Source organism: Artemia franciscana, chromosome 12, assembly GCF_032884065.1.
Source record: "Artemia franciscana chromosome 12, ASM3288406v1, whole genome shotgun sequence".
Lineage (NCBI taxonomy): Eukaryota > Metazoa > Arthropoda > Branchiopoda > Anostraca > Artemiidae > Artemia > Artemia franciscana.
In genome coordinates this window covers 3,748,818-3,773,856 of record NC_088874.1, presented here as the reverse complement: position 1 = coordinate 3,773,856, position 25,039 = coordinate 3,748,818, and the positions used below count along the sequence as shown (strand labels likewise).

Sequence of the window (25,039 nt, the reverse complement as noted above, 5' to 3'; positions counted from 1 at the left end):
CGGAGTTCAGTTATTGCAAATACCGAGCTAATATTGTAATTTAGACACCAAACATCAAAACATGCTTAGTAAATATTTCATCAGTGGAATATAAGTCATGATTTTTGACATCAGAGTTAAGCAAGGTTTTTCTGTCTGTTTGATTGGAGGACGCCAAGCCGGGTCTTTGCCTCTTTCATAGATGTGCCTCTTTCAATTCGCCATTCCTAACGATAACTGTGCCATTAAGTCACTAATCATTGATTTAGAGGCCTTAAAGTCAATGGCAAAATACAAGCAAACAATATTTTTCGTTAGTTTCAAAGGTTCCACAGATTTTTTCTTTTTTTTTGGCAAGAAATACGTTTTGATATTCAAACTGCATTAGTTCGCTCGGGTTTATTAAAAAGGATTATAACAATCATAATATACATAGTCTCTCGTTTCTATGCAAAAATATAGGCTGAGTCCCTTATCGCCACAAAACTAAATGCGCACTATGGCTCTCCCTCCACTTCTCGATACAACCATGGCCCCTACCAACAAGAACATCCTTACAAGTTCCCATCTTTTCATCCAGGAGCGAACCACTCCAACTCCCACACACAAAAAAACACAACAATGCCTAAAATCTCTTATCTATTTAAATTCTTTGTTCAATTTAAACTATTTCAAAACAAAATAATTTTTTATTCTCTTTTTGAAAGAACCGAGGGAGCTCCTACCTCTCAGTTTAAGCGGTAGGGTATTGTAAGCCTTAGCGCAGACAATGTTAGGCGAAAAAATCTAATCTCACTGTTGGCGTATGTCGAATATGGATCTATGCAGATAGTCTTGTAATTGGAAGATGCTGTTCGGCTACCAAACGGAATAGATTCCTAAAAGGCAGTGAAAGCAAGCCAAAGAGGAGTCCAAAAGGAAAAACCAAGCAGGAAAGCTCAAACAGCGATTTCAGCAAGAGACAATCTTCTGTGTGTTTGATGATCTTCAAGGCATTCTTGCGGATGGAATCCAGTTTTTTCAGATGGGATTTGAACGTCAACTGCCGTACCATTGCGTAATTCTCTAAATGGGGTTTAATGAGCGCATTGTGGTGAAGGGTAAGGGTTTTACGTGGGAATGTGTGCTTTAGTTTCTCCATGATAGTCAGATTCCTTGAAAGCTTTAATTCTACAGCATGGATGTGAGGAAGGAAAGAAAGGTTTTCATCCACTATTATTCCTAAACATTTTGCACATCCATTTGCTGGCCGTTGAACCTTTCCACGAGACGTCACAATTCCTGTCATTTCGGGGTGAAGGGTTCCTACCCTAGAAAATAATAGGATGCAAGTTTTTTGGCATCCATCCACAGATAGGTCTCTTCTATGATGCTTTCAAGCTTCCACTGAAGAGAAGCTTCCGCTGGAGTCGAGTCCACAGCAGGTCATTGTAGCGTCGTCAGCAAATACTATAAGTTCATCTTGCTCGATAGTAATTTCCTCAGATGTTTGATCAAAGCAGAGGTTACAGCATTTCGGAACGTCATAGTTCAGCTTAAGGATACAAGTTAGGTCATTTGCATTGAGTTAGGTAATTATGCTTATTCACTAAATTATTGCAAATACTTGCAATATGCTGAGTTGAAACCGGGGTTAGAGCCGAAAAGTCCTTTGATGTTAAGGTCCAGAGTAGCACAAGCAGTAGACTTAATTGATCTGGTAGAATCTGCATTACCAATATACTGGATCTTATGAAATAGATTAGTTAGTTTTGTGATTAGTGTGATCTCTATATTTTTAAGCAATAATATTTAAGAGAATTCAAAACCCAAAGCATCGGTTTTTTAGCCTCAAAGTTGGCTGATTGTCTCAAAGACAAAGGGTTATAACTAAATTCTCCAGAGGACTAGTTATTATTGAAACCTATTGAAAATATGCGGCCTGATTATTAAAATTGACTGAAAAAAATATTAGAATTGTGTAAGCAAAGTCTTCAATCAAAGTTGCACCAAAGGAATCTTGCAGAGATGCTAAATTGATCAAATGACATTTCTTTTCAGGTGTATTCTGTATTTTCCTACCAGGTATGCTAGAATATTTTAGGGATAAGCCTTTCCTAAATATCAAAACAAAATTCGCCTCTGTTTAATCGAAAAACGAAATTCACACTTTCTGATGATTGACGTTTCACTGAAACTAGATATCCCTACTTCTGGCAAAAAACAAAAGAAGCTACAGGGATTTTCTAAGATTTAGGGGAAAGTAGGAGTCAGCTTCTAGTTTTTGGATGTTTATTCAGATTGCTCCTAGTTTTTGGATGTTTATTAAGACTAAGTGGCCTATGTCCACTGATTACCCACCAATTACTTACATTAATATTTGTAGAAAAAACCAAGGCCCCTTTTGAATTCTTCACTGATGAGATCAATGGCATACTTGCTCCACCAAGGTCATGAACGTTGACTACGCCATCTACATAATAAATAGAAAAGATTGAAACAAAATAACTAATTAGGTCATTTTCTTTGCATTTTTCTCATAGCATTCTCCATAACTTCTGAACACATTCATTTTTACCCGACGGTTTCCTTCCCTTTGGACCTTGCCTCCCTTATCCTGTGCTGAAAAACTTACCCAGCTTTCACCACTGAGATTTACTAAAGGAAGAGGAAAGTTTTCACTCACTTACCTCTCCTTATCACTATCAATATTTTCCTCCATTAGTTGTGTGTTAGTCAAGTAATGCAAGCCGATACTAATTAGCCAGTGACATCATTTTGATTTAAAAAAAATACTTTTTTGGTCATTTTCGATGAAAAACGTTTTTTTTGGAATTTTCCCCAGACAATGACAATTATTGCCTCCTTGAGATTCTGAAAGTATGTTCCCCCTCCTCCCCTCCTTTTATTTTTATAGAAACTAGCATAGATCATTTGTCCTTTCAACATATCACCTCAACTCAACATATCACTCATACTAAACATAAAATATTACCATAGAGTATCACTATCTTATAGCGTCAGGAAAGAGAACAAGCGATTATAGAAACTTGGAGAAGGACTTGTTCAATCTCAACTTCCAAGATCTAAAACCAACATTGGATGTATAATAAATTTAGGAACACATTTAAACAGAATAGGAATTATTAAGGCAAAATATACATAGAATTCAAAAGCATTGAACAAGAACAGAACGATTTAGAGCTAATGAATCTAGATAGTAGGCGAAAGATTTCTTTGATCTTACCTTGGAAGATCCAATATCCTGACTAGATTTGACTCAGCCATAATTCGTGCACTGGGTTTTCCGAAGACCAAAGAAGCAATTACAACAATAGCCAGTCAATAAAAAAAATAAAGCTCCAGAAACAATAAAAAGCGAGTGGCTCCTAGAGCAAGCAGTCAAAATTATAGAAATACAGTGCTAAAAAAAAAGACTTTAAAGATGTATTATGTAAGGAAAGTGGATGTCTTAAAATTCCCTTCTTCAGCTTCATAAGTATAGAAATAATGGTCCTATTTCACCTTACGATTGCTTAAAAATCAATTAATCAATGAGATCTCTATAGTAAATAACACCAAGTTTTTATTTTGTGTACAGAGCTGGATATCAAACAATGCTAACATTTAAGTATTTTTGACATTATTAAGCAAAAATGGCAGATAAGAAAGTAACATCGGCGTATAATAGTTAATAGTTAATAGTGTTTTAGTAAATAAGTTTCAGTGTTAAACACAAACTGCATGGAAGAATCCCTTAGTCTTAACTACGGGGGAGGGGGAAGTAAATTTGGGCCCTGGAGAAAAATATTCCTATTCTCCTTTCATCAAATTCACAAATATAAAGCTTGTCTGCCTTGCTCTTAGTATGATTTGGACTTTTTTTTAGTGTCCCTTTTAATTTGTAGATATATATGTTTATTTCTTGTTCTTTTCTGTATTATTAGACTTTTTTTGTCCCCTTCCCTTTTTTTTCTGACTTATATATTTTTTTTTAATTCATAATTTGATTATTCATTATTATTAGTGTTTTTTGCTTTGTTTGTTTTATTAGTCGACTCCGAAGTCCGAATTCGGCCCTTTGAGGGCTTGTGATAGTGATTTTTTAAAATAAATATCTTATCCTATCTGATTAGTATGATCCTTATGGAAATTCTTTCAAACGACAATGTGATGGCCATGCACCAATTCATTGTATGAGCACATTTAACAAAAGCTGTTAAATTTCAACTAAGGTTGGTATTTAAGGGTAATAAAAGTCTCTAATTAGAAATATGGGATTACAATTGCAATACAACTGTACTAAAATAAAAACTGTCATTAAAATTACATGCTGTAATAAAAAGCTTTGGATAATGAGTTTTTTAAGTTGTGTAATTTTTGGATAAGGATAAAAGATCCTCTACAGCCATTGCTGGCACAAAGGCAGGGATGCCACCTGGCGAGAAAAAAATCACTAGATAGTTGTGATTTTTTGGTTTATTTAATGATTTTCTTCAGTAATCTTGTGATTTATGTGCTGATTTAGAAGTATTTTTTTGCTTGGGCAACACACAAGTTGATTAGAAACAGAGATAAATCACAATGAATGGCAACCCTGCACAAAGGTCGTCGAATCGATGGTCAAGCTGCTGGGCCTTTTTATAGGGACAAGTAGCAAGCTGGTTGCCTAACGTAGCCTACCTAAGCTGTGGTGGGGATGGATCCCTAGGCCCTGTACTGCCAAGCTGAGCATCAATTCATTGTGTTACAACAGAGTTGCAATTTTTAGTGTGCACAAATTGAGTGCTGAAACAGGATTATCTTTTTAATAGACAGTGGTGCAAGATAAAAAATGAAAAAAAAAGGCCAAAAAACTGATTCTTTTTCACCAATATTTTTAGCTTGAACAACAAGTTTTTTTTAGGGATAAAAATAAAATTGAGATATAAACTTTAATTTCTTAATTTAGTTTCGATTTAAACTTCAAGGGATTGAACAAAAAATAAGATTTCAATATTGTACATCTTTATGTACAATATTCTCAGCTAGAATAGCAATGTTGTTTTTCAGTCAATAAGAAACTAAGCAGAAAATGTTTATATGTAGGGAACATAATTTAAACAAAGAACTTTTTCACATACTGAGCAATGGTCTGCACTGCACAGGCACCAATCTTCTGATTCAATACCTCTGGTTAGGAGTACAATGCGTGGTTGAGGGCAAATCATCAGACTTTTCCTCTATTTCCCCCCAGATTTCTCCAGGTATCAATTTAGAGCTGGGTCGACTCTGGCTGAGCTTAAAGAGTCACACAATTGACCCCCGTTCCAAACCAAATAGCCAGCAATACCAGGACTCGAGCCCCTTACCTCAGGATTTCAAGTTTATGTGGGGAAGGCTTCAATTAAAGAGCAAACCTAGGAGAAAAATAAAAATTATAATGCATAATGATAAATACCTGACAAGGATATTAATATTTCCTGTTCAGGAACAACTTTTACTTGAATAATTGGCTTCTTTGAAAAAAATTTGTTTGATTTGACCAGTTGCACTGAAGAGTCAGATTCTTCAAGTCCAATTCCATTTGATTTCACTTCATAAATCAACAGGTTTCCTTGTCTTGTGCCAACAACCAGCTTTTCATCTAAAATATTAATGCAAACTACTAAATTGCCAAGTCTTAGTGGAAAACACAAAAGGGGGAGGAGACTTTATTTAAATATTTTGTAATAAATAAAAAGTGCATACACATTCAGAAAAAATTCGTTTGTTGGGGGAGGGAGGGAGAGGGCAAGGGGTAGGCTACCCCTGCATACGTCTTTGCCTGAATTATACAATTTCTGTCCTTTCCAACTACACTTTATTAACTATGATTGTCATCCTGGGCTTTGTGCCATTGTAAGTTTGTTAGTGTGACGTCATACATCCTTTTTTGGTATTTTTGGTTCAATTCTTTATTTTACAGTTTTTGGCTTTTCACTGAATATCATTGTTCATGCTTGTGGTTTCAAAACTATTTGCCATACTTAGTTAGAATCTGGAAAAGAAACTAAACAATCATAATTGAAGTAGCCTACAAATCAGGGAAATATGCCAGATATTTACAAATATTTTTGATTTTAATGCAGAGATGACCTAAGTCCAAACTACAAACAAAGCAGATACAAAACCATTGAAGCCCTAACTCAATGCAAAAATCAGCTAAATATTAAATCAGTGCAAAAATGGGTTATGTCAAAACTGACTAGGTCCGAAACCCTGCAAAAAGTACTGGAATTTTCATAATGGAAGCACAAATTGGGCCCAATAACCAGGATCCCTACTAGCATTTTTGCCTTTTAGCGAAAAAACAAGCTAAGTCCAAACCGCAGATTAAGTAGGTACAAAAATCATCAAAGTCCTAACTCAATGCAAGTATCAGCTAAATCTTAAATCAGTGCAAAAATGGATTATGTCAAAACTGACTAGGTCCAAAACCCTGCAAAAAGTACTGGAATTTTCATAATGGAAGCACAGATTGGAACAAATAGCCTGCATTCCTACAAGGATTTTGCTTTTTAGCACATAAACAAGCAAAGTCCAAACTGAAAACTGAGTAAGTAAACAAGCTACCCAAATCCCAAATCAATGCAAGAATCAGCCAAGTCTTAAATCAGTAACAAATGAACTATGTGCAAACTGTAAACTGACCAAATGCAAAAACTAACAAACTTCTGACTGAATGAAAAAAAAAAGAGTCAAGCCCTAACATGTTAAAACTAAATTTGAGCTACAACTTGGATTGGGGTAAAAACAAGATTATTTCCAACTTGGTGAAAAATGAGGTAACTCCTGACTCAGTGCAAAAACAAGTTAAGCACTTACCTATCCTCCTATTGACTAGAAACTTGTCTTCTATGACACTTGTACAAAAACCTTGCTCTAGGAAATAAAAACAACTTAGATGGCTATGATTCACTATAAGGAAGTCAACCAGCTTCCCTGCTAGATCAACCCCCCCCCCTCAAATGGCATTGGTCTTCCCAAAATTATAGAGATGAGAGAATTTCTAGTAGTGATATATTTGATAAAAATAAAAAGTGATAATCATATCTGCAAAAAGATTGACTTAGAAAGCTTTAGAAAGATTGGCAGCACATGACTCAATATTCTAAGTAAAATGCATTTTCAATATTTGTTTTTGGCCTGGACACGCACTTCAACAACATGAAACTCATCCACATTGACCTCTGAGATTAATTATTAAAATAAAAATCATGATCAAGGAGATTAAGCAAAATTTTAATCAAAGTGGGAAATTTAACCAAGCTTAAGGCCTTCCTCAGAGAGACTTCAACAAGAAAGTTTTTTTTCTCAGTAAAAAATGCAACAATGAATCTAATCTTTATTATTACAATGAGGGTAATAACCAAAATATTTATTTTTCTTCAGGAGACAACTAAGACAATTATCTCCAGCTGTAGCAAAAAACAAAGGTTCATGGCTTATTGTTGTCACAGGAAGTATGACAACAATAAAATGATTTTTGTTGTTTCTGGAGTAAGCCACAGGTAATGACTTAAAATGATGAACTATGTCATTGAAGTCCTTATGATTTTCCTCCTCAAAGAGCAAGCAAGAAACACTTAGTAATTCAATTAATATTCTAGGAAAACATGACCAACTTCCAGCTCATATAAAGAGCAGAGCACCACTTATGCAACTTTCTGCCCATAAGCATGGTCAACCTTGAATCCAAGGCTTTGAGTGTGCTTGATACTGGCAAGTTGTTGGTGAACATTATGTCAAATTTAACTAGTAGACAGTCAAGAGTCTCAAAGTACTGTCATTTCACTTCATCAGCACAAGTTGCAGAATCAAATAAATGAAAATCCAGAGAAAAAAGGTATACTATTTAAAAAAAAAATATTATCTATGTAATATTTGTCTTCAATTCTTGATGATCTTTGAGTCTCATGAGCTTGTTAATCCTGACTAACAAAGATAAGTCTATTCATGTGCTCATTCTCATCAGGGAATTTGATTTCCAGTTCTGTTAAAACTCTTCAGCCTTCTTGAAAAGCAAAACCAATGAAGTGGGTGAACATAAGTCTGTAACTTTTCTTCTTGAAGCCTTTCATTAGTAACAACTAGGTCATCCAGCTAGAACTGTTAAAATTATTTTTCTGTAGTGGAATTGAAAGATATTTAGGGATAGCACCATCTATTTTTTTTTTAGCCCACTTGGTTGTTTAATGTGGTTCACTGTCAGCTCTCTACCTCTTAGCAGACAGTACAACTAGAATGCCTTCAATTTGCAGTCTGACCATTGATATAAATAAAATCCAATAAGATCAATAAGTGGTAGTACTTCTTTTCAGATGCAGGACTAGCAGCTTCCAGGTCCTCAACAAAAACTGATGCCAGGTGTTGTGATTAGAATTGAATGTTCATAGTATAGAAAAGTGTGAATAACAGCCAATAGTGTCAACGATTCAATGCAGTCTCAATGACCAAATTTAGCCCATCTGTTAAATGTAGATTCCCAGAGTTGATTTCACCCTCAATCAAACTTTGGCACCAGAGAATGGCCTACTCATTATGCTGACTCTCTTACGCACTTTGGAACAAAATATTTCTAATGAAGTTCAATTCTTGCTATTCATTAGCTAGCAACAATGTTATGGATGAAATTTAATAGATTCTCAGTATCCAGGCTCTTTGGTGGCAGCATCTGATTGGTTGTTCTTTTGATTTCCTTACTGAAGTACATAAGAAGAATAGCAAGCTCTTCTTTCTTTGAGATGTCCCTATTTTGCTGTATCTGATGTTTTTTGCATTGTCCTGCACTCAAGACTGGAAACTTTTTGACTAGTATTCCTAGCTGCATTCCTAACTTTCTTCCCTCAGACACCATCAGCCACTTCACAAATTATTTTTCTAAAATTATTCCATCTATCTACATTGTCAAAATTTAAACTATCCAGTTTTGTATTCAGCTGTCCCTGGAATCTTCTCTAAGATTCCTGAAGTCTACCAACATCAAAACGGGAGGAGAGCTACACTGAACATTGTTTTTGTGTCTATAATTACCTTGATGAGCAAAGCTTGGTCTCCTAGTACTGCATGATAAAACTGATAACAATAGAAAAAGAGAATGGGTTGGTAACACTTATGTGAGCACACGAATTTTCTAAATTGTGAGAATAATACCCATATTTGTTTAAATTATTTTTATTCTGTTTTTAGGAGACATTTTGTACAGTATTCTGATAGCTTATAGAGATTAATGTCCCACAAGTAGCACTGGTGTTTCACAACTGAATAATAAATAAATAAATAACTTTATTCCTCACGCCTCTCAATACAAAATTTCTATACAACTGACACCTTTTTAAAAGAAAAATGTTATGGCAGGGCGAAGAGCGGATTGACTGCGGCACGATTTCCGTTTAAAGTCGTCCTACGTTAAAAGTCTCGAGATATGGTATGTTTATGTTTAGGCTGTTGGAGAAGGCTTCCAGTGATTTCATCTTTTCTACTGGGAATGGTAGTTTGTTCCAGATCCTGATGACCCAGGGTATGAACGAATGATGGTAAGAATTAGATCTTGCAATCTTCATCTTCACGGGCTCCAATTGCAGACTGTGCGATCTTGTGTTGCTTTGGGGAATTTTTTGAACAAGCTTGTCTTTTACGTTCCCAAAATTCTTATGAACTATCTTGAAGAGGGTTTTTAAGTCTAAGATCGTTCTTCTTGTCTCAAGTTTATCGAGAGTGAGCCTTCTTAGAGCTTCGTCATACGGAAGGTTTCTGAATCCTTGAAGTCCTTTTACAAAGCGTTTCTGGACCCGTTCTATTGTGTCAATATCCTTTTTGAGATATGGCGACCAGATGACAGTGGCGTATTCAAGCTTAGGCCTGACGTAGCTTGTGTATGCTGATATCTTTGAGTGATTGTCAAGGTATCGTAGGGATTGACTGAGTAGCCAGAGAGTATTCGACGCTTTACGCAAAACCAGGCAGATATGCTTTTCTGGTTTGAGGTCCAAGCTCAGAATTACACCTAGGTCCTTTTCACAGGTAGATTTTGTCAGGTCGATACATTTCATTTTGTATGAGTACATAGGATTTTGGCGGCCAAGATGGACGACAGAGCATTTTGCTAAATTTGGTGAAAGTTGCCATTCTTCGAGCTTCTCTGTCAGGGCATCCAAGTCGCTTTGGATTTGTGATGATGCACTAGCTTCTCCCAGGAGCTTCGTATCGTCTGCAAACAGGCCGAAGTCGGTTTGGGAAATGACATTTATGCAAATGTCTATGTACATGACGAACAAGACTGGGCCGAGAACACTACCTTGTGGGACGCCACTGGTTGGATCTGTCCATGTGGATAGTGTGTCTGCAACCTTGACTGCTATTTTCCACCTTCGTGCTTTTTATGGAAACCCTGCTATTGTTCTGGCTGGGGACTTTAACCAAACCAAGAAAAGCTGGTTAGCATCATGCCTTTCCCTCAAGCAGGTTGTAAATTTTCCAACACATGAATCTGACAGCATACTTGATTTAATCCTGACCAACTGTGAGACATATTACCAAACCCCTGAATCCCTTGGGCCGCTTGCCTATTCTGATCATAACGTTGTGCTCTGGTCAGCTGCCTCTTCAATACCCAAGCCTAAACTTAAGCGTGTCAAGTATCGTCCGCTTACTGATTCAGCAATTTGCACCTATGGTCGATGGATACTTACCCTTTTCCAGAAGTGTATGGAGACAAAAGCCTCAATAAAAAATGCTAACTGTTCAACGAAGATCTCCATGCCAAATACCTCGAGTTTTTTCCTGAAAAGACTTTCACTAGATGTGAAAGTGATAAACCCTGAATAACCCCCCAAATCAAGAAACTAATCCGAAAAAAGTGCAAGTTTTTCCAAGAAGGAGATTTGCAAAATGCGACAAATTTGCGAAATCACATTACCTCTCTCACGAGAAGTGCGAAGAAAGATTACGGGCGTGAGAAATTTTCGGACAGTCTTAGGCACACTAATCCCAGGAAATGGCACAGAGCAGTCAAGCAAATCACTGGCAAGTCCATTCATAACAGCATAAAAATAAGCCACCCTGACAGAACTTACACAACTGCTGATGAGGTTAATCAATATTTCACCCACATCTGGACCTCATTTCCTTTTCCCACACAAGCCCAGAAGTCTGAAATACTTGACTCCTGTGCAGATGAAGGTGAAGTTGTTATCGATGAGATGACAACCTATAAGACCCTAATGAAGGTGAAAGTAAACTGTTCAGCTTATCCAGACGAACTTCCACCCAAACTAATTCGAGAATACGCCCCTTTCATTGCGAAACCACTCTCAGTGCTGATAAACCTTTGCTTTCGTATAGGGATCTTTCCAGCTGTTTGGAACAAAGTTTACGTTAGAGTAATTCCGAAGGTTACCAACCCTAAGAGCTGTGACGAGCTTAGACATATTTCGCAAACACCATGCCTGGCAAAAGTGGCCGAGACCTTTATCATGAGGGTCTTACTTGATCAAATCCAGGGATCTATCGACCAGAGACAATACGGCGGGCTGAAAGACTGTAATACCTCAGTGTACCTAGTGAGGATGTACGATAGTCTCCTTAAGTTTTGCAGACCTTGGTGCCATAGATTTCCAAAAGGCATTTGATCTAATCAATCACATTGTAGCTCCCCTTAATCTCAAGCTAATGGGGGCTAAGAAAAAGACTCTTATGCTCATGTTGGACTTTCTCAGTCAGAGGATGCATCGTGTGTTTGCTCTCTATGAAGGTGACACCAATTCCGAATGGTCCACATCCACCTGTGGAGCCCCTCAGGGCACTAAGCTTGCAGCTATTGTATTCTTGTCTGTAATTAACTTCCTCATATCTGACTATGACGACCGCTACAAGTTCGTGGATGACCTGTTATTTATCCTGAAATATTTAGTACAAAACGGAGTTGCGACGCCACAGTTCAGTTCAAATTCTTTCAGTGTTTTCACAAAAGAGTGCGCAGAGCTAAATCTTGAGATTAATGTGAACAAGTCGAAGATAGTGCGTTTAACCCGCTAAAAAGTGATGTTATGGAGCCAAATGTTCCATTCCCTCTAGCAAACAGTATCAAGATCCTTGGAGTTACTTTTTCCAATGACTTCAGCTTTGCCAAACATATTGAAAACGTGGTTAAAAGTGCAAACGCCAGTCTACAGACTTTAAATGGTATGCATAGGTTCAGTGCAAACACAGAGAGTATTAAGTATGCATACATAGCGTATGTCCGCCCCATTCTGGAATATGCGTGTCCTGTTTGGGTGCCCTCAGCACTGAGAACAGTGTATCTTTGTCAGGAGCTTGAATCGGTTCAGAAGCGAGCGGTGTCGATCATCTTGGGCCGCTGTGACATCCTCTACGAAAAGGCTCTGGAAGTGTTAAGACTGCCGTCACTCCAAAATCGGTACAAAACTCTGATAATGAGTTTTGGAAAGTACTTGCTTTCTAAATCTCAGCACTGTGTCATTCTACCTGATCAACTTCTACCATAAAGAACGAGAAAGCAAGATAAGTTAGTTCCCGTTAAAGCAAGAACAAACCGATATGGTAATTCTTTCGTCCTGGTTTTTGTCAAAATGTATAATAAGAGTTAATATTTATAGTTTTATTTATATTTACAAGTGTAGCTTGATTTTGTATATGTTGTAAAGAAACACAAATCAGCGACAGCTGTCAAGTTTTTGCTATTAAACCTGTCTACTACTACTACTACTAGGCAGTGGATGGGTTTTCGCAAGGATATTTGGTCGAAGGCCTTAAGTAGATCGATTAGGATAATATCTATTGGAATCCCATGGTCAAGGGTAGACTGGATGTAGTCGTGTATCACTACTAGTTGGGAAACAGTAGAACGATTTTTATGGAAGCCATGCTGATGATCTGAGATGAGGTTGTTCAATTCAAGGTGCGAGTTTAACTTTTCCACTATGACCCTTTCCATGATTTTCAGGAAAGGTGAAGTAAGGCTGATCAGGCGATAATTCTCCGGGTCACTCCGTTTCCCTCTTCCTTTGAAAATAGGTGTTACATGGGATAGCTTCCAGGAAGTAGGAAACTTGCATTGCTTGAATGAGGTTTGGAAAAGTATTGCCAGAGGTTCACATAGCCCGTCTCTCACTTCTTTCAGGATGAAGGACGGGATGCCATCAGGATTGAGTGCTTTAGATGCTTTCATGCCCTTCATTGCTCTTAGAACACTTCCTGGCGTGAAGCCAATGCTGTGGAGCTTGCTTCCTGGATGTAGTCTTGGAGTTGAGGTAAATAGCCATCGTCAATAGTGAACGTGCTGGTGAAGAATTTTACAAGAGCATTCGCCTTATCTAGGCTAGTGCTATGGACCACATCACTTTGATCTATTAGTGTTGGTAGTTTCTGTTGCTCACCTAGCTTGCGTTTGCACAGGTTGTAGAAATTGCTTTTTGTTCTTATTTTTTGGAATTCTTCTTGTTCGCAATCTTTGCTGTAGTTTCTGATAGCTTTTCTATATTTTGAGCTGAGTTTTTGAAGCTTGGCGAGTCTACTTATGCTTCCAGAGGCTTTGTAATCCCTGTATGACTTCTTCTGGTCCCTGATGAGCTTTCTTATGTGCTTGGGAAGGAATATCCTTTTGCCAATGTGTTTGTTGTTCCTGAATGGTGTGGTTTGAGTGACGGCTTGGTGAAGTATGCCATAGAATAATTCCCAGGCTTCAGCGATTGGTAGGTTAAACACAAGGTTGTCCCAATCGGTATGCTCTAGTATTATTTTAAGTTTTGTTATGTCTGTTTTATGGAAGTTTAATTTAAAAGTGGGTCCATCATCCTGTGTACGAATTTTTAGTTGTTCAGCACGGACAAGGCAGTGGACAGCATGTTCGTGGTCGCTTGTAACGGGGTTAACGACTGTTTTTGTAACGAGCAGGTCTACCATGGGCGTGTTGAATACAACTTCCAAAGTGTTGGTTTGACGCGTAGGCTCAAGGACACTCTGCGCTAGGTTCAACTTGCTAGTGAAGTCAAGATAGTGTATTAGTTGATCTTTTGAGTTCTGGCTTCTCATCCTGAAGGAATGATTTTTCCAATCCATTTCAGGTATGTTTAGGTCTCCACATACCACTACGGATTTAAATTTGTTACAGATCTTCTCCAGGTAGGCAGAAAATTCACGATCTGCTGTCAGTCCCTCTCTCGGCTTCTTATAAGTTGCTGTTGACTGGTACACGGCTACAATTGCCAGGCGAGAACCATTGTTAGAAGTTGGCATAACACAAGTTATGGTGTCTATTGTCTTATTAGAGAAACTACTGTGCTTGTATATGTGTAAGTTTTCCCTTGAAAGTATCACAACTCCACTTCCCTGTGGTTTTGCCGTGTTATCCTTCCTAAAAACTTCATATTCTGGTATTCCAAATCTAGTCGATAGTATTTTTTCATGTAACCAAGTTTCAGAAATGCAGATTACATTGCATTGAGAGTTTTTGTAGAGGAATGCTTGACGCTCGACTATGACTGAACTAATGGTCAATGTTCCTATTACCTGAACAATTGTTTAGGGTCATGAAACTATTGTTAATAGATACATTTTGACTTTTGGAACATCTTTTCTCTCTTGCAAAACTACTACAAACTCACTGTTATGGAGTTATTATATATTTGCACATTGGAGGGGGAGAGGGGGGGGTAAAGCATAGCATATAATAAATACAGCAATTTTACATATTTAATATATGCTATGTTTTACCCCACCCCCCTAATGTGCAAATATATAGCCCAAATTTGTTTCTAAACTATTACAGATTCGCAATTTCAAATCCAATCAACAAAAATGGAAATGATTGCAATTCTATATATGTAAATACAAGAATATTTGGGTCAGAATAACTCCATAACAGTGAGTTTGCGGTAGTTTTGCAAGAGAGAAAAGATGTTCCAAAAGTCAAAATGCATCTATTAATAATAGTTTCATGACCCTAAACAATTATTCAGGTAATAGGAACATTAGCCAAACTAATTTCATTCATATTTCTTAGCACATTTATGTCAATTCTTTTTTTGGAGCTGGTTAAAGGAAATATTTAGAAAAGCTAAAATAGCAATAAGTCAGCATAGTATTTAACATAAAAGAATAGGACACAAAGGTAAGGAATAGGACAGTATTAACACATTATAGTCATCTATATTAATGATAGACAAGAGAATCAAGAGTTTTATTTAAATACTGGAAGTACAAATTAAAACAATTAAATGATTTCTGGAGAAGATCTCCCTCTACCAAATTCCAGGACCAAACTACAAGTTATTTGACCTATCTAATAACAGCATGAATATCATTATAAAAAGCACTAAGTCTGTTTTCCCAATGATTCTATTTCTGTCCTATTTCATAGATGTAGAGGATGTATCCATTTCCACTTTTGAAAATTTTAAACAAAAGAACCTAAACAAAAACTGATAGATTTTAGGAAGTATAACCTAAATATCAGGGGAAAAAACTGGACTGAGCACTGAGCAAAAAAACATAGCAAAACAGGAAGTATAGAACATTTTGGAATTAGCTAGGCTCACATTTTTACTTGATGATAAGGTTTCAAAGGCAGTATGTTTGGAAAAATATTAATGTGGAATAAATTATGAAGCATAATAGACCCTATTTTTCTTCTTTTCCTGATGTTAAAAGCAAGTTTGGATTAATTCAAAAATAAATATCTGCTCAAGTGATGAGCAAATTTGACACTCAATACAAGCACCAGTTTTAAGGCTACTTAAAAAATCCTAATTGTTTGCAAACTATTGGGGGCAACTGCTCCCCACTTCAATGATGCCACTGCTTCCTGCCTGAGTAAATAAATTCTATATCATCTAATTTCATGCTTCTTAACCCTGGTATATGAGTTTCTCAAACTTCTAGTAAGTCTAATTTGAATCACCTGAATTTGTTAGTTACCATATTAATATGATGATTATTTTTTAACATTGAAACATTTTAGGTTCCAATTTTCATATTCTTTAAATCATTGAAATTATTCTGGCCTCAGGAAAAACAAAGTTCCTGGATACTAGTGCAGGAGATGAATCAACACATCTTCTCAAGTCTACAACATAAATAATATTTATCTTTAATTGTTATATTATTATTATTTTAATTTAATTATTTTATGCCAGTCACAAATCAGCTATAAATGGAAATTTTTCTTCACTATACAGTTTTTAATCAACATATTTTTAAACTTGTGGCTATTATGGACTGTTTTAATTTTTAGGGTCCCATTGAGGGCTCAAAATGGAATTTCTACCATAAACAATTATTCAACTATAAAAGAGCATAACAAGGGCATCAAATGATCTATTAACTTTCAACCAAGATAAATTATGTGGAAAACTGTAGACTTACAAACTGTTTGGCCTGTGTAGACTCAAGATATTCAATTTAGCTGAATGTATGGTAAAATTCTACTTGATTGACTTTTGGTTATCATGGAAAGGGGTTAGGTTAGGAAAATGAAACCTTCAAGCTAAAGGCTAAAGTATGTCCCAGGAAGGTATTTTAAAGTACCTACCTCTACTCATTCTCCCTCTAGAGGGCCCTGAACTTCAAAAGTGTGTGTTATAAAAATGAAACCTTGCAAAATAGATCTTATGCTTGAATGAAGTACAACAAAATTGTTTTCAGCTTCACAACTTTGGTCAATCCCAATTAATGAGGTTTCAAAAATATGCAAATAAATTTCCTAAATTTTGAAAAAAAACATTGATATGGATCAGAATTCTACTCAAATAACAGGAATTGCATTTTCAGAGCTAAAGGTAGAGAAAAGGCAACTGGTAACTGAAAATTAAGGTAAAATGTTGTTTTGTCAAAATTTCAATAGGTATAGACCTGTCATGTGAGGCAAATTTCAGGGCCCTCTAAAGGGAGAAGGAGTGGAGGTGGGTACTTCAAAATACCTTTCCAGGATATACTTTAGCCTTTAGAACCATCCCTGAAAGTTTCATTTCCCTAACCTAACCCCTTTCCAAGATAGCCAAAAGTCAATCAAATAAAATTTTACTGCATGTATTCTGCTAAATATTGGACAAAAAACTAGCTTCTTAAATGAATTAGGCTATAAATATGAATAATAAAAGAAGGAAACATGATATTCTGATTATTGCAAATATGCTGTATATTCAAAAATAAAAGTTCACAGTGTAAGTTTATTTATATAGCTTTGAGTATTTATTTATCCCAAGGCTACATATTAGACTATGATGGGAATAGGGATAAATAGTCACAAACCCTACTTTAATTGTAGAAAATAGCATAAAATTAGTGATCTCATTATTAGCAGTCTATTGTTTTGTTCTAGAATGCCTTCTTCTGTACAAAATATGTTGCAACTTGATCAAAATTCATTTTGTGAGCATAGGCTAGTTAGCCTACAACTTTATACCTGAAATTAAGACTGACATAAACTATATTTTCAGAAATAAATTAAAGAAAATAGACTCAAAATAAAATTAAGAAGCGTATATACCATAAGCATCAATGCTTTCGATATGTAAAGGAAGCTTTTGTAGTACAGTTTTGCATTCATATGCTTCATGCATTTTAACTTCATATATTTTGCTAAAAACTCGTTCGATTTTACAAGACCATTCTGACGACTGGGACTAGAGCGTGTTTTAGGATTTAGCCGGGCTCAGTTTTAAATAAATTGCAGTAGAGAAAGCGTAAAGAGAGAAAGGAAAATAAAGACTAAGCGTAAAGAGTTAGTAAAGAGCGAATTGGGCCAATTGTAGCTGAAAATTCACAAGAAAGAAAATTTTGCATTTCTAAATAAGTAAAATACATATGGTAAATACACTGCGCGAGTTAAAAAATTACCGATCAAAAGCCATAAGGTAAGAACGCTTTTCTCATTTAGAGATGAAAAGAAAACATTTTAACGTTACGTGTCTGATAGAAAAAAATATATATATGTCTTGACCACTAATAAAACTAAACTGAATATTTGATATACAATGATGCTGAAATGTCAAAGACATAAAATGACAAAATATCATTTTATTTTCAGTTTTATAATAAGTACAAAAGAAAAATTTGCAATAAAATTCGTTTTCAGTAAGCCCTCAATGACACAGTAGACTTCACACTTTTACAGTTAGGAAAGGGGGCAGTAGCAAAAAACAGATTGTTTGTAGTGACTTATGCCGTTTTAAGTTTGATTTGCATATTCAATTAAAGTTTTACTCGTTTTAAGATTTATTTATTCATTTATATTAGTGCCTATTATCAGGGATGTAGCTAAAGTACTTTCATTTGGGGGGGGGGGGGGCGGGGAGGGTCAAGAGGAGGTACTATTGAAGTAAGTGCTATTCAAGCGGTAGTGAAGAAAAGTCACTATTTAACAAACACGCTACTTGGTGAAATTAAAAACATTACGAAATAGGTTATAGACAATGAAAACATATTGAAACAATTATAAATTTAAGTACTGGTGCTTGGCTTTTACTAAAATTGTCAGCAATGAGTGCCAGCAGACGATAGTAGTATAGCGTAATCGAGCTTTCGGGAGGGCAAAGGTGAATGTAGTTTGCACTCGGCTTCTCTAAGCCAGATTTACCACTAATGCTGCAGTACATATCCCCCTTCACTTCCTCCAATCCAAAAACCCAATACAGGATGCTCAATATTATAATTAGGTCAAGCTCTATTCTAACATCCCCGCGTATCACGCTATCTATTTGGTTGTAATTTTGAATGGATTTTGACTTCGTAAAATTTAATTTGTTGTATTAAACTGTTCATATACATGATTTATTAAAATATTACTTATGATTTTTATTAAATTTAATTTGTTCGTGGATTTGTCAACTTATAATAATAAATAACACTCATATCAGTGGGCTGCAGTAAGCGAAACAAGATGATAGGCAGCGCAATAACGCTGTCTAAGGAAACATATAGGAAAAGTCAAAATATGACCACAGTTTGTGTAGCATTATATTGCGACATATTCCCCGCATTTAAATAGAGGCCACATTTCAAATTTGAAAGTATTCGAAAAATAAAGCTGAAATTATTAATTTATTCTTCGACATTGCTTGACAAAAGTATTTAAAAAATCTGAACAATTTTTGACATCATTGCGACAGAAACCTTAAACTGATTGAAAATTGCCAGGGGTGCCAATTGGAAGGGAAATTTGACTCCTAGAGTTTGAAAATTACCTTTCCCTTTGTATAGAAAAACTAATTATATAAGAATTAAATAAGATTTTCGTGTGTAAATTGCGGTACAGGATGTTACACTAAATATCATTTTATGTCTATAATTCCCTACGCAAGCAAAGCTTGGTCTCTAGTACTGCATTATAAAACTAATAGCAATAGAAAAAGAGAATGGGTCGGTACCACTTATACGTGCGCACAAAATTTATAAATTGTGAGAAAATTTTTGATTTTTGGTTTAAATTAACTTTATTCTATTTTAAGTAGACGTAGATAAATATCCAACAAGTAGTACCGGCGCTGTGTGAAATGCGACAGATTTCTGGTATAATTCTTAGCATATTTATGTCAGTTGTTTTTCGAAGTCAGAATGGTGTCAAACAGTTCGTGGTAACGAACTGTAGTAAGGAGCGACCCGGCTCAATAGTAACCAAAACTCTAAAAAATGGAATTTTGATACCAATAGCTATATCAAAGAATCGCATTTTAATGCTGGTTTTAAATATATAAGTTTCATCAAGTTTAGTCTTACCCATCAAAAGTTACGAGCCTGAGAAAATTTGCGTTATTTTAGAAAATAGGGGGAAACACCCCCTAAAAGTCATAGAATCTTAACGAAAATCACACCATCAGATTCAGCGTATCAGAGAACCCTATTGTGGAAGTTTCGAGCTCCTATCTACAAAAATGTGGAATTTTGCATTTTTTGCCAGAAGGCAGATCACGGATGCGTGTTTATTTGTTTTTTTGTTTTTTTTGTTTTTTTTGTTTTTTTTTCCCCAGGGGTGATCGTATCGACCCAGTTGTCCTAGAATGTTGCAAGAGAGCTCATTCTAACGGAAATGAAAAGTTCTAGTGCCCTTTTTAAGTGACCAAAAAAATTGGAGGGCACCTAGGCCCCCTCCCACGCTAATTATTTTCCCAAAGTCAACAGATCAAAATTCTGAGATAGCCATTTTATTCAGCGTAGTCGAAAAACCTTATAACTATGTCTTTGGGGACGACTTACTCCCCCACGGTCCCCGTGGGAGGGGCAACAAGTTACAAACTTTGACCTGTGCTTACATATAGTAATGGTTATTGGGAAGTATACAGGCGTTTTCAGGAGGATTTTTTTGGTTGGGGGGAGGGGTTGAGAAGAGGGGGATATGCTGGGGGAACTTTCCATCGAGAATTTGTCATGGGAAAAGAAAACTTCCATGAAGGGAGAGCAGGATTTACTAGCATTATTTAAAAAAAAAAATAAAAAATAAATGTGAAAAAGCTTTTTCACCTGGAAGTAAGGAACAGCAATAAAACTTAAAACAAACAGAAATTATTACCCATATAAGGGGCTCACCTCCTTATGATACCTAGCTCTTTACGCTAAAGTATTTTTAGTAATTTCAACTATTTATTCTACGGCTTTTGTGATTCAGGGGTCATTCTTAATGAATTGGGATAAAATTTAAGCTTTAGTATAAAGAGCGAGGTACTGACGAGGGGGCGAACCCCCTCATATATGTAAATCTATGTAAGTCAAATTACGTAAATCTTTTACCAATAAAAAGATTCGTAAAAAATTAAAAGTTCTAGTTGCCTTTTTAATTAACCAAAAAATCGGAGGGCAACTAGGCTTCGCCCCCGCTCTTTTTTTCTCAAAATCATTCGATCAAAATTATGAGAAAGCCATTTAGCCCCCCCCCCCCCAAAAAAAAATATGCAAAATTTCGTTTTGATTATTCCTCTGCGGAGAGCCAAAATCAAAACATGCATTGATTCAAAAACGTTCAGAAATTAAATAAAAAAAACGAGTTTTTTTAACTGAAAGTAAGGAGCGACATTAAAACTTAAAACGCACAGAAATTACCTCGTATATTAAAGAGGCTGCTTCCTCATCAACGCCCCGCTCTTTACGCTAAAGTTTTTTACTGTTTTAAAAAGAAGAATTGAGAGAAAGAGTCAAACTTTAGCGTAAAGAGCGGGGCGTTGATGAGGAAGCAGCCTCTTTCATATACGAAGTAATTTCTGTGCGTTTTAAGTTTTAATGTCGCTCCTTACTTTCAGTTAAAAAAACTCGTTTTTTTTATTTAATAACACATAGAGGCAGATCTACATTTACGGGCTAGTATGCGAATCTGAAACGTGAGGAATAGGACTTTATCAGCACTTATTAGGCATTTCAATGACAAATAAGAGAATCAAACTTTCAATTAAATGCTGGAAATAAAAATTAAAACAGTAAAGTGATTCCTGAAGCGGATCCCCTTTACCAAATTTCATAACCAACATACAACTAATGTGACACATCTAGTTATAATACGCATATCATCAAACAGTTCGTGGTTTCTTGTGGGGAGTCAGGGAGAAAAGGTTACGACGGAAAATCTTTCCATAGAGGAATTTTTCATGGGGGAAGGGAAATTATACGAAGGGGATGACAGATTCTACTGCATTTAATTCGATTTTTCAAAAGAAAGTAAGGAGCAACATTAAAACCTAAGACGAATATAAATTACATGTATGTGAGGGGGTTCACCTCCTCGTCAATGCCTCGCTCTTTACGCTAAATATTTTGTTAGTATTTTCAAAAGAGCTATTAAATTTAATTAAACCCTTTGTGATTCAAGAGTCGTTCTTATAGGATTGGAGCAAAATTCGAACTTCAGCATAAGCCCCTCATATCCGTAATTTTTTCTGTTCGTTGTAAATTTTAATGTTGATCCTTACTTTCTGTTGAAAAAACTTGTTTTTTTTTTATTTAATTATAAAAATCATTTTTTTCCAAATAATTTCTTTTTTATTCAGGAAAATTTATTCAGTGTATATACACCTTCTTGTTCTTTAATCGTTCCATTTTTGTTCTATTTGCTGACGTAGAGGGTGTATTCATTTTCACTTTTGAAAGTTAGAAAACAAGAGAATCTCACTTTGAACTGATAGAATTTAGGAAGTAGAAGCACCTTAAATATCAGAGAAAAATTGACCAGAGCAAATGTGACGAAATAGGAAGCATAGAACATTTTTCAGTTTTGCCATTAACTAGGCACACATCTTACTTGATGATAAGGTTTCAAAGGTATCATATTTGGAATAAATCATTACTGTGGAACATATTATGGAGTGTAACGGACTCCTATTTGTCTCGTTTTCTTTATGTTAAAAATGAAAATTCATTAATTAAAAATCAATTATCTGCTCAAAGTAAAGAGCAAATTTGACTCATAAAACGAGCATAAGCTTTAAAGCTACTTCATAAAAATTAGATTTTACCTAATTATTGGGGGGCTGGCAACTGCTTCCTCTCCCCCCCCCCTATGAACGACACCACTGAATGTTGTATGTTTGTTTGTTGATTTTTTGTTTAATATCAGTTCGTCTTGGGTTAGATTTATTCTTTAATTGTGATTTCTAGTCGTTTTAGGTTTGAATTATTATAGATTTTTACTTATGCTGATATTTAGTCAAATAGGGCTTTTACTTTTCTTTGAAAAACTTGTTTTTTTGGAGAATTTTTTTAAAATTAATCTCTTAATGAGAGCAATAATTGAATATATTTATTGAATATATAGAGCAGGTAGATACATAACATGTGTTACAGACACATACATAAATGCACACTTATTACTCTTTTAAAAGTATTCATACATCAATAACAATCATACTTGATGACTCTTGATTGATGTTTCTTTGCCAAAGTAAATCTGACTTTTGAGAAATTAGCTCTACAGTTTGTAGTATGAAAAGCATGTCGAAAGCCAGAATTTTCTTCCTGCATAAAATTAAGAAGCTTTTGTGTTTCAGTAAGTGATAAGAGTAACAATATTTTATTTTATAAAATAAAGAGGAGACGAAAAAATTAATCGTCCGGCAAATGCGTGGGATAGTTTTTTATATCTTTTATACACTAATTTATTTTATACCTATTATATTTTTTATATTCTTTTATATTTTATAATATTATTTTATACACTATTACCCGATCTTATACATCACAAACTGAAAGGTATAAGTACATCCCAGAATGAGACTGGTAGGATGTTAAATATTTCATTTTTGGATTTAGGTAAAGATCACCATCACTTAAAAAATTACCCTATTTAGTCAATTATAAAGATTTTTAGTTTGTATTACACATCCAAGCACAGGATTAAAAATTACTAGAAAGAACATCTGCAAATAATTGTTAGCAGAATATTGAATCGCTAGCTTTCTGAAGACATCAACCATTTTGTATGTTGATTGTCTTTGTTTAAAATTGTATGCTTCCCATGCATGCCATTTGGTACCGTAGTGGCGCCTTGGTGACAAAGGGCATTGAAAAGAAAAGCTGGTCGCTGTCCAATCGATTTTGAGGGTTGAAAAGGGCACTACACCATTGGGTTCAAATAACCCTTACCCAAACTTTCTATGACTATCCGTTGCATATGATGAAGCCTGGAAAGAATAGTAAAACATGGAAACCCATGGTTCCAATATACCGAATAAACGTAATTAACCTTGGTTTCATGCAACGTGTTTATTCTACCTTCCGACACTAAGAAGCAAAATCGAAAGCTGAAGTTTATTTTGTTCTTGAAAAATTTTTCTACTGGGCTTTTAGACTGAATTGAGTCGCTTATTATAAGGCGTCTAGGCTGGGGACTCACACACCAAAGTCCCATGGCTCAGAGATAGAAACTGGAAGGATTTGATAAAATCCCAGGCCAGCCTGTACCCTTGAACAATGGTGATAAAGTCGGTAATTTTTTTCAGGTAGCCTGACGTAACTAATTTTTATTCTTCCAATAGCTGATTCCTTCCTAAACCATAAACAGGTTGTTTTGAGCCTCCCGTTTTGAAAATTCACAGTAAAGTGAAATGTTCTGCCATTTTTTTGCCACAAACATCGGTTATTACCAAGAGACTTAAAATACTGGGAATGCAAATTAAAATGTATCCACTCGATTGTCAATGGACACCAAAACAGAAGGTATTATTCTGACCGTCTTGAGATACGGTTCTAAGGTATAACGTGAATGTCGAATTGAATTCTGTATTTATCCATGCGTCCATAGCTAACCATGGCGTGAATAATGCAAGGATTGCCAACGGTTTATGATAAATTGGCAGCAAATAATGTCCCTTTTTAGTAGTTTTCTGAAGAAATGATAGCTAAACATGCTTGAAAAGTTTGAAATGTTCCTATTTTTACAAAATCTTCATGTCTTTTCTAAGTAACATTCAAAACATCAACAAAAATAAATTCAAAATTTTAGTTTGTGATTGGATGGATCCAGGAGCGTCATTGGGGGAGGGGGGGGGGCATGGAACGGTAGTTACCCCCAATAATTTGGAGAAAAGATTATTATATATCCCATGTCCCTTGAATATTTGGATATGGACCTCTCTTGCCGCTAACTCTAATTTCCAACACCATTTGTGATCATAAGCGCCAATGCAGTCCTAAATGGCACTAGATCGAAGTTTCAAAAAAAGACCATTTGAGGAAAACAATTGGGGTTCCAAAAATGCAGTTCTTAGGGCAGCTTAACAGCGCAGTTCAAGGGAAAAAGACCCAAAGATAATAATAACCTATTTAAAACATATGATTTAAAAAAAAGTTATTTTTTATTTAATCTATCTAGAGACTTTCTGCCTCTTATACATTTGTGTTAAGTTCAAATTTGGAATATGTATTGCCAAAAAGAAATACTTTACCAGGGCGTTAGTAGAAGGTGGGGGCTAAAGGAGCTAGTATTAGTAACTTTTCAGAAATTGAACGATTCCAGGTGCTGTTAGTTGTATAGATATTGCATTTAAGATAATTCAAATATAGATTAGGGATTGATAGTGAATTTATTATCAATGATATGGGCTTTGTAAAGAATGACACTGAG

At 35.5% G+C, this 25,039-nt stretch overlaps 1 protein-coding gene across 1 annotated transcript in view; it reads right to left on the bottom strand.

The window, feature by feature from the left end:
• The window catches only part of LOC136033591 (vam6/Vps39-like protein), an 85,155-nt gene extending 67,556 nt beyond the window's left edge, over window positions 1–17,599 (bottom strand). The window contains exons 1-3 of the mRNA XM_065714364.1: window positions 17,486–17,599; window positions 5,399–5,584; window positions 2,331–2,431 (exon numbers count right to left, since the gene is read on the bottom strand). Of these exons, the coding sequence (XP_065570436.1) occupies window positions 2,331–2,431; window positions 5,399–5,584; window positions 17,486–17,558 (360 nt within the window). The 5' untranslated portion in view covers window positions 17,559–17,599. The remainder of the gene's footprint in view (window positions 1–2,330; window positions 2,432–5,398; window positions 5,585–17,485) is intronic.
• Between the last annotated feature and the right edge of the window lie 7,440 nt (window positions 17,600–25,039).